The following is a 10,471-nucleotide window of genomic DNA, read 5'->3' on the forward strand; positions in this document are numbered from 1 at the left end:
GAGGGAAGTCTTGTACATGCACCTTTCTTCCCTTTTGGAGCTCAAATAAGGATCTGATCTTGGCCGTGCCACGGACCCACTGTGTGACCCTAGGTAAAACTGTTCATCTCCTCTGGGACCTGGTGTGAAAATGAAGGGTGAGGGACGATCGGGTGCTCTCAGACAGGGCAGAACTGGGAATCATCTTGGCTTTACCTTCAGTTCTGCCACTGTCCTGGCTGCCAGATCTAGACCCCCACTCCTTCTCCCTTAGTCTTTGTTTCTCTAAGGTAAAGTGGAGGTGATTGCTCACACCCATCGGTGTGCTAGTCCCATGGGTTGCTTTGAAACGCCCCATAGTACTTTCACATACTAAAAGGCAGGTTGGACTCATAAACAGCATTCCGTGGCTCCTGGGGATGAGGCAGGATAGGAAAGGTCGCTGACACCTGTGCTGGAATCCCAGCCTGTGTTTATCCCCGGGCCTGTGCTGGAACCTCACTCAGCCTCTGGCCTGAGGACTTTGAACTTTGACACACACAGCCAGTCTCGTTTTCCAGCCAGGTCAACAAATGACGAAAGTTCCTCCTTTCTCTCACTTGGCTACATAGGATCCGTAGTAAAGCTCCTGTCTAGTTTGGGGTAGGTTGGCAGCCTTATGCACACATACGTTCCTATATGTGTTTATGTGTATGTGGCTAAAATCCAAGTGTCTCATGCCTGGGTTCTGGCCCAGCGTAGCCACTTTCTGCCCATGTGGCCTGTAGGCAGGTGACTACCTTTCTGAGCCCTTGTTTCCACCTCTGCAGAAAGGGCCTCTTAAGAGGACCTACGTCATGCCAAGTGACGTAGTGAAGGCCTGACACTGAGTAGCCACAGGGCCTTGCTGTTTGAGATTCTGAGCTCCAGGGGAATTTTCGGCAGGAGATAGGGATAGGAACACAGGGACCCCACCCTAGGTACAGGCCCTTGCGTAACCGTGGAAGAGCCTTCTCCTTGCACTGCCAAACCAAAGCCACAGGCAAAGGCTGTGTGCGGGGGCTGGAATTCCAGCGCCAGCAGCTCAACAACAGCTCCTGATTCCGGAGTCGTGAAGTCATCCCTAACCAGGGCTTAACCCCTTCCTGCTCTCCACCCGCTTGTGTGCCAGGTGCTCTGGAAATATTCTCCTGCCCCGGGGAGAGAAGGATGCCTACCCACTGCCTTCCTCCCTGCCTGACCCTTTTCCCTTCCGGGCATCCGGCATCTGCCCCACGGGGGTGGAAGAGGGCTGGCCAGGTTCCACTGCCTCTCCCCGGAAGCCAGAGGGGAGAGTTCAGGAAGAACCTAGTTTCTGAAGTGGCTTTCCTGGACCTCTTGCTTCAGGGGCAGACAGTTAGATATCCCTTCTCAGAATCCCCGCTGTGTCCCTGGCTGTGGCTCCCTGGGTGAAGGACAGCTGAGGCAGTCTCAGAAACGGGGCTGTGGCCTCTTTTTACTCTGAGCTATGTAGCCAACACTGTGTGACTTTAGGCCGTTTGCTAATTGTTCGCTTAATTCCCAGATTCTATGAAAGGAGGACAGGACCACTCTGGAGTCTCTCTCTAGCTTGTGTTCTGCGGTTCTGAGCAGGCCCCCACCTCTTGCAGTTACGGAATCTAGAAAGATGGGTCTGTCTTGTGGGAGTGAAGTAATGAACTTTGCTCAAGGTTGTTGTGTGGGCAGATGGAAACTCAAGGCAAGACGCTAGAGGGTGGGCGTCCAGTGCTTCCTGCATTCCTGGGGGAACCTTTGTCTTCCACTTACCTGAGCTAGGGATGGTCCCAGAGTAACTAGTATTCTCTAGGGTCCTGGGAAAGTTCTTGGTCTCCTTGGACCTTGGAGAGTTTATTTTTGAAAGCTGCTTGGTGGGGGTGGACCTCAGGCTGCCATGACCAGATAGGTTTCCCATACAGTGGGAGCTGAGTGCCCTTAGGGGTGCTGGAGTGAGGCTTCTGTGAGGGCAGGGACTGTACTTCTCTGTGCTCTCCATCAGGCTAGTAGCAGGACAGATCTGTGGGAGGTGTTTGGAAGATTACACGGAAGGAGTGCGCTCCTAAGTCACTGGGTCTGAGCAGTTCCCTGGCCAGAGGATGTCTTGGGGTGGGAGTGAGCCTGTCCATTCTGTTCTGACTCAGCTGGGAAAGGTGTCCCAGACTAGGCAAGACCAGGGCCAATAGTCCACTCCCTGCCATGCATGAGTCAGCTGCTGCTGCATCATAGGAGCCTGGAGGACAGTATTCCAGGGCTGCCGTTGTGTCCGGGAACCACTGGCTCTGAAGTCAGGCCGCCCTGTGTGCCGTCTTCCCTCCCTCTGCCAGCTGTGTCATTTAAATCATTTAAAAAAATGATTTAAAATCCTGGAAGCCCGCTGGGTGTGGTGGCGCACACCTGTAATCCCAGCTCTCGGGAGGCTGAGGCAGGAGGATCGCTGTGAGTTCAAGACCAGCCTGGGCTACATAATGTGTTCCAGGTCAATCTCAACTACATAGTGAGACCCTGTCTGAAAAAACAAACAAACAAAAAAATTAAACAAATAAATACAATTAAAAATAAAATAAAATCTTGGAAGCCCAGTTTCCTTGGTTGTCAAATAAGTTAACATCTCGGGAGGCTGAGGCAGGAGGATCGCTGTGAGTTCAAGACCAGCCTGGGCTACATAATGTGTTCCAGGTCAATCTCAACTACATAGTGAGACCCTGTCTGAAAAAACAAACAAACAAAAAAATTAAACAAATAAATACAATTAAAAATAAAATAAAATCTTGGAAGCCCAGTTTCCTTGGTTGTCAAATAAGTTAACATACTATCAAGAGTTATTAAAAACAGGGCTTGGCAAACAGCAAGTGTTCAGGCAAATGGTACCTAGTAATGTAAATAATTTGCTTATTAGCACTTTCAGTATTTTTATCAACCCAGAATAGGAAAGAGACTTTCCTAAAGTCGCAAGGCAAGTCAGGGGCAGAGCAGGATCCAGGATTACAAGTCACCGAACCTGGCCCCGTCCCCTGAAAATCTACATCTGTGGTTTACATCTATGCTGTTCTAGAGCACTTGCAGGCTATTGGCTGATGCTTTTCCTTTCTTTATCCTAGATCCGAGAGACTGAGGTCATCGACCCCCATGATCTCCTAGAAGGCCAGTACTACTCTGGAGCTCTACCTGACGATGAAGATATTGGGGGACCAGGGCAGGAATCTGATGACTTCGAGCTGTCAGGCTCTGGAGATCTGGGTATGGAGCACATGCTGGGCTCCCAGGGGCATGGGCTGGGGGGAGATGGTGTCCCCATCCTAAGGAAGGTGACCGGGCTGGGGATTTGGATTTGGGGGGCTGGTTCCCTACAGTGCCCTTCCTGGCCTCAAAAGGGGAAACAAAAGGAACTGAATTAACCATTTCTATCCCTGAGACTTCAAGAGCTAGTTGGGTATTACTTTGAATTCACTGTAGCACTGGATTTCCTGGCACCAGCCTGAACCTGTCCTCATAGGTTCCTCCCTTCGGTGGAGGGAAGGGTGGGGATGGGGAAGTGTTTTTCTTCCTTTGGAAAGAAAAAGTACTACCTCAGAAGTGGTGCTGGGCGGGGAGCAACATGTGTAGCAGAGCTGTGAATGGGGCCTCTGCTTTGGTGGGGTTAGAGGCGAGTGCAAGTGACTGAGCGAGACCAGAGCCACTGCCTTTCTCGTGGGCTCTGACTTCCTGGCTCTGGCCTCTAGGTTAGATAACTGCCAAGACACCTCCCTCTTATGCTTAAGAACAAGTTAATGATTCTGAATTTGAGCTTTGAAGTCACACAGTCCTGAGTTCAAAACAGAACAAGAATAGTCATGTTACCAGGTGTGGTGGCACATGCCTGTAATCCAGTACTCTGTGAGGTTGAGGCAGGAGGATCACACACACACACACAGAAAGAGTCATGAGTTCAGGGTTTCCTAACTTGTACAATGGGAGTAATAATGAGTGTACATCAGTGTTGTGGGACTGACCTGAATTAAGGCTCTTGGCAAATACCAAGCACTCAGTGATTGTGTGTTTTAAAATTAAATTTTATTTTGTATATTTAGATTTTTGTTTGTTTTTTGAGACAGGGTCTTGCTATACAGTTCAGGCTGACCTTGAACTCACTTTGTAGTCCAGGCAGGCCTCCAAGTCCTGGTGATCCTCCTGGCTCAGCCTCCTGAGTGCTAGGTTTACAGGTGTGCACCACCATGCATGACTCCCTCGCCTTGTTTATTTTTTATTTTGAGACAGGGTCTCTTACTAACTTACTCAGGCTAGCCTCAAACTTGTGGTCCTTCTACTTCAGCTTCCTAAGTATAAATATAAGTTCTCATTTAGTCCACCCTGAAATTCTGCATTTGTAGCAACTTGCAAATGTTGCTGTTGGTCCTGGGATTCAGGCATTCAGGGCTCAGAGCTGACACAGCACCCGCCTAGCTACCAGTGCACATATGTCTGTGAAAGTCAGGGAGGTAGGTCCCAGGAGCTCCCTTTTTCAGTCTCTGTAACTGAGGTTGAGGTGAGAATGTTCCATTTGCCGGACATGGAGCATTTAGGGGCTGGTTATAAGGGAGGACTCCCACCAGCTGTGGCTGAGGGGATCAGTTACTGGGGATAATGGACCTCCTGCTCACACAGCCATTCTGACCTCACAGATGATTCAGGAGACTCCAAGACCATCCTTGAAATGATCCCACCCTTGGTAAGTATTGCCCCCTACCTGCTGGGTAACACAGGTTGAGACCGGCAGAAAGTACGGCCCCCAGGGGCAGAGTGAGTGAAGGGTGTGACTCCATTCTGCAAGAAGCCTTTTTATCTGGGTCCCTCACTTCAATCAGTCCCTCACTTCAGCACAGTGGTTTTGATAATCACTATCAACACCAGCTCCTTTTCTACGCACGTGATCGTCATTTCCCAGCACTGATTTCTAGTTGTACACAGTTCTGTGTACTGCCTCTTCCGTTTACAGTGGCCCTTCGTACTTCCCAAATGTTCGTGTTGTTTTTACAGGCTGTGTGTAATAGTTCACTTGAGTCTCCCTTTGATGGAAAAGTTGTTTATAGTTCCTTGCTATCCTAAAATGATTACACTGCAGCAAGTGTTTTCGCACAGGTTTAGCTCTGTAGGATACAGTCCCAGAGACAAACTTACTGCCTTAAATGGCAAGCAGTTTCTAAGGTTTTGCCCCCATTGCCTCCTGAGAGGTTGCTCTGGAACACCCGCCCTCCTGTGTGGTGTGGGAACATCCACCTCCCTGTGCCTTTGTTCAGATTCATTTCCCATTTGGGACAGATGTATTGAAAAAGTCAGGACAAGGATTTTAGAAGTTTAATTTTTATTTTATTAATTTATTTTGTTGGTACCGGGGATTGAACTCGGGTCCTTACGCTTGCAAAGCAGGCCACCGAACCACTGAGCTAAATCCCCGGCCCTTAGAAGTTTAATTTTTAGAAGTTGTTGTTGGTTCCCATTCCGGGACCGTGTAGTTCCGTCCAGATTCTCTGTCTAGAGTGTTGCGTCTGAAAACAGTTACTCAGTGTCCGTGTTTCCTTCCTTTCTCCCACTCAGGTCCCTCTAGATAACCACGTCCCTGAGAGGACGGGGCCTGGGAGTCGGGCTCCCCCTGAACCCAAAGAACTGGAGGAGAACGAAGTCATCCCCAAGAAGGTCTCTCTGCTTGATGGGGAGAAGGATGTGTCCAACAAGGTGTCCATGTCCAGCACTGCCCAGGAGAGCAGCATCTTTGAAAAAACGGAGGTCCTAGCAGGTGAGACCCCTTACTCTGGACAGGCCTGGAAGGAAGAAAAAAAGGGCCTGGGGGCAGGGCGGCTCCAAAGCTCTGGGCTGTTGAGAAACTATGTTCCCTTAAGGGGAACTCGCAGCCCAGTGCAAGAGAAGAACCGCATATCAAAGGGTTCTAAAAAATAGGCATGGAGTTATTCAGTTGTCTGAAACTTCTTTCAGCTAAAGCACTTTCACAGCCTGGGTTTGGCCTCCAGGGAGTTAATCATTAAACGTTAGTTTCACTTGAAAAGCTTAGAGTCCCCTTAGGATTTGGTTGCTTCCCTCCCCTCCACTCTGCTGCTTGGCAGCCCTGTGACTTTGGCTGAGGAGCTTCTTCTGGAACCAGTCGTGACTCAGTTTCCCCACCTGTAAAATGGGTATGGTGAGACCCCTTTGAGTTGATATAACGAGCCCATGAAAAATGAAATATAAAATTATTTTGCTCACTGTAAAGAGCTCTTCCGATTGTTAGTATTATCTGTCATTGAATCTGTATTGTCCCTCAGTGGGTGGGGCACAGGATGTCTTCTTGTGACAGGATAGGACAGTGAGGCCTAGGAAAGTTAAATACTTGGTAGTTCAGGTAAGAGCCTTTGACTAAGGTGCTGGGGTGGGTAAATGCTGTCGCAGGGCGAGGCTTTAGGAGTGGCTGTATCAAGCCTGGCTGGGGAATCATCAGCTGGGACGGATCCCAAACCTCTCTCTGCAGCCCTAGGTGTAGGCATGGTCTGCAAAGCTAGTTATTGGAGGACGGAAGGGATTGCCTACAGTTTGGTGGGCTTTCTTTGGGGGAAGAGGAGCAGTTGTATTTTTTGAAAAGAGGTCTCACTGTGTAGTTCAGGCTGACCTTGAATTCACTGTATAGCCCAGGTTGGTCTCGAACTTGTGGTGATCCTTCTTCCGCAGCCTAGCTGGTGCTAGGACTACACGCATGGGCCGCCACCATGTCTGGCAACTTGCTGCAGTTTTACAGGCGGTAGCTGAGGGTCTTTCTGGATGAACTGGATGAGTGGGTGCACTCCCCAGGCCCAAGCTGGGAGCTCCGGTCTCTTGGAACCCAGCCGAGCCATCAGCTCTGAGTGGGCTTGAGGTAGAGGGAAGGGCCCTCGGCCACACGTCACTGTGCCGTCCATCTAGGGCAGGTGGAGAACGGCACCTGTGTCAGGCCAGTGAGCTGCTCTTGGAACATAGCCCAAGGTGCCTGGTCTTAGCTCAGCCCTGACTTTGGCCTCCCGGTATCTAAGCCAATGTTTCCTTTAATTTTCCTTCACCACTTTGTTGGTGGGTATAGGAGGATGGGCCACCAGAAATAGAGGCGCCCTCAGCCACTTCGTCTTAGAGGTTTCCCAGCGCTTATGTGGAAGGACTTTGGAACTTCACCATCCTCCCCCATCTTTCGTCAGCCACACAGTTTCACTCTCAGCTGGCATGGTTTGGATCTTCCAGCTGCAGATTTTATCTTTACAGGGTTAGATCTGCTGATTCGGTTTTGCTTTAGCAAGTAAAAGTTCTGTTGCTTCTAAGGAAAAATCTAAAAATCGTTGACCCAAGTCTGAGCTGCTGTTTCTGATTTATGGGGAGACTGAGACCCAGGCTTTGGATCTCATAGTAAGAGAAGAACAACTAAAGCAAAGTCGGCCCTTTAGTCTCTTTCTTCCTCCCCTCTCCCTCTCTCATAGGGGCGTTTGAACCCAGGACCTTTGCATTAATCTACATCCTTATCCCTTTTATAACTTTTTATTTATTTGTTTGTTTGTTTTTGTTGTTGTTGTTGGTGGTGGTGGTGTTTTGTTTGTTTGTTTGTTTTTTTTGAGACAGGGCCTTACTACATAGTTGAGACTGACTATGTAGCCCAGGCTGGTTTTCAATGCACAGCGATCCTCCTGCCTCAGCCTCCTGAGTGCTGGGATTACAGGCATGAGCCACCCCGCCTAGCTCATAACTTTTTTATTTTGAGGCAGGGTCTTGCTAGGTTGCCTAGGCTGGACTCAAAACTTTTGACTCTGCTTCTCAGCCTCCCAGAGTGCTGGTAGTACAGAGATCCACCACCACTCTTGGCTTCTTAACTCTCTTCTGTTTGAGAATTCTATCAGTATGAAACCCTTAGGAGACAGTACATTTTCAGTAGCTGAGGTGGGACCCTCCATTCCAGTAGCTTTTATTTATTTTTTTGTACGGGGGATCAAACTCAGGACCTTGTGCCTGCAAGGCAGACGGCGGCACCACTGAGCTATATCCCCAGCCCTGTGACCCAAAACAACAAAACAAAACAAAACCCTTGTGAGTATTATGAAATGCTTGCTATATGCCATATGATTTTTGAATGTCTCCTATCTATAACAACCTAAAATGGAGTCTAAATAATGTGTCCCAAGTCACAAAGCCAGGAAGCATTTAGACCTAGAAGCACTGTCAACTTTAGAGCCTGTGCTTGGACCCTGTCCCTGTGGGGAGACCCAACTCAGACTGAGGCGTGACAGGAGTTGTCGGAGGGCAAGGTGATAGAAATGGGAGTGGAGCTGACATCAGATATCCCATGTGCTTTTTCTGGCACTTCTGGGAGGTACTTTGTTGCTGCTTTTCATAGGATTTTAGCCAAGAAAGCGCCTTTCTGAGCTCCTTTGTGCCACTCCACTCCATTCTGTGCAACATTTGTAGTATGTGCAGGGATGGAAAATTAATCTTCTTAGCCTGAGTAAGACAGAATTAGGGGACTCAATCTGCCACAGAAAGGATTCTGTGAGCCGTGCTTGTTCCTAACAAACAGGAGTGAGTCATTCAGGCCACCTGACGTGGGGGACAGAACAGATGCTCAGCCAAGGCAAGAAGCCCACCTCTGCCTGGCACCGGCCATGCCCTCCTCAGTGAGTGAGTCAGGTGAATGCCGTTTATGAAGCACCCACTGTTCTGCAGGCCCGGTTCCGGGTTCCAGGTGCCGGGGAGATTAGCAGTTCATGAGCCTTGAGCGTGTATTGTGCACTGGGCACTGTTCTAAGCTGGTAGATTGTTTAATCTTTAGGACAAACATGAAAAAGGTACTACACATCCATTTTGCAGTGGGTGCGACAAGGAACTTGTCTCCAGTCACATAGCCAGTAGGTGGGAGAGGTGGGAAAGGAAACCAGCCTGTGTCTGCATAGCAATGTAAGCCATCATGTGTGATTATCTGCATTGTAACACAGTACATGGACATTGCTGTGTTCTCTGTGTATGTAGGAGGTATTTACCAGTCTACAGACAAGTGGGCCTAGATAGGTACGCACACAGAGTGCCTTTGTGCTAAGATCAGTTATGTCTAAGGGCCTTTCTGCAGCCTGGCGTTATTCTTGTTTCTGGCTCATTACTAGTAAGCTGTTGCCCGGGAGTCTGCCTGGTATTCAGAATGGGCCTGGGCTTTGGACTCAAGGCAGATGTGGGTTGAGATGGTGGCTTTGCCGCTCTAGCCCTGTGGTCTTCAATGGCTTATAGTGCCTGGTGACCCCCTTGTCATAGCTGAGGTCATGAGGGTCAAGTTTAATAAGGCACTGTCCGCCTGGCACAGGCAGTGGTGATGGTGAGGGTGTCTGGCTGTGAGAGAACTGACTTGTAGGTGCAAGAGGGCAGTGTGGCCCCAGGTCTCGATGAGGAGGTCTCACCCTCACCTTCTCTCTGTTCCTCTCCAGCTGTGGTTGTGTGCGGCGTCCTGGGCATCTTTTTTGCTGTTTTCCTGATCCTGTTGCTGGTGTACCGCATGAAGAAGAAGGATGAAGGCAGCTACGACTTGGGCAAGAAACCAATCTACAAAAAAGCCCCCACCAATGAGTTCTACGCGTGAAGCTTCCCCACAGGCACTGCTTGGACTTGAGTGGGGAGGGAAGCCAAAGGATTGTGAATGGTGGGCATTAAAGTGAGGGGAGGGCACCTTATTCCTGACCCGTCAGTGTCTCCAGCTCTGGTCACCTTTCCAGTGTCAGAAGCGATAGCATCTTCTACTGTGCTGCATCTCTTTTCCTGGTTCTTTGGGCCAAAGTTAGTTGCCCTGATAGAAAAATGGGGTTAAACTCGGCTTTTCTGAAGGCAAGCCATGGATTGGTTCATTTAAAATTTTTTCCAGCTTAGAATCTAGCATGTTTAGAGCTTGTACTGAACATGCCTCATCCGGGGCTGGAGGGGTGACTGATAGTGTGTGGGCCTCTGCCTTCACTCCCCTCTCGCAGCCCGTCCCTCTGCCTGGAATCAGGAGAAGGAACCACAGCTGTCTGCGCCCTGCAGTGTGTCTGTCCCCAGGTACTTGTGATCACACTGCAGGACTCGGGCATATCTCGGGCCATGAGGCTCTTTCAAGTGACTTTTGGATATCAACATTTTTCTTTATTATTATTTGGGAAGGGAAGGGAGAAGTACTGAAAGCTCATGCTGAAACGGATTTGTAGATTATCTGTAAATCTGGTTTTTCTTTTTAATGGTTCATTCCCTTGTGTAGAGTGTCTCTGCACAAGTGTGGAGGTACAGAGTTAGTCTTAATGCTCATGCATTCCCACAGCACCTGCTAAGTTTGTATTTAACATTTTTGTTTTGTTTTTGTTTCTTGAAAATGAAACAGAGATATGATTTTTATTAATTTTTTTTTTTACTATTTATACCTTCAGACAGGGCCTCTCCTTCCTCTCTCTCTCTCTCTCTCTCTCTCTCTCTCTCTCTCTCCTCACCC

At 49.0% G+C, this 10,471-nt stretch overlaps 1 protein-coding gene across 1 annotated transcript in view; it reads left to right on the forward strand.

The window, feature by feature from the left end:
- The window catches only part of Sdc4 (syndecan 4), a 19,785-nt gene extending 9,403 nt beyond the window's left edge, over positions 1–10,382 (forward strand). The window contains exons 2-5 of the mRNA XM_033767137.1: positions 3,093–3,231; positions 4,653–4,699; positions 5,566–5,764; positions 9,444–10,382. Coding sequence (XP_033623028.1) covers positions 3,093–3,231; positions 4,653–4,699; positions 5,566–5,764; positions 9,444–9,595 — 537 coding nt within the window. The 3' untranslated portion in view covers positions 9,596–10,382. The remainder of the gene's footprint in view (positions 1–3,092; positions 3,232–4,652; positions 4,700–5,565; positions 5,765–9,443) is intronic.
- The last annotated feature ends 89 nt before the right edge of the window (positions 10,383–10,471 follow it).

This window comes from Fukomys damarensis, unplaced genomic scaffold (genome assembly GCF_012274545.1).
Source record: "Fukomys damarensis isolate Sample0158 unplaced genomic scaffold, DMR_v1.0_HiC HiC_scaffold_22, whole genome shotgun sequence".
In the NCBI taxonomy this organism is placed as follows: Eukaryota; Metazoa; Chordata; class Mammalia; order Rodentia; family Bathyergidae; genus Fukomys; species Fukomys damarensis.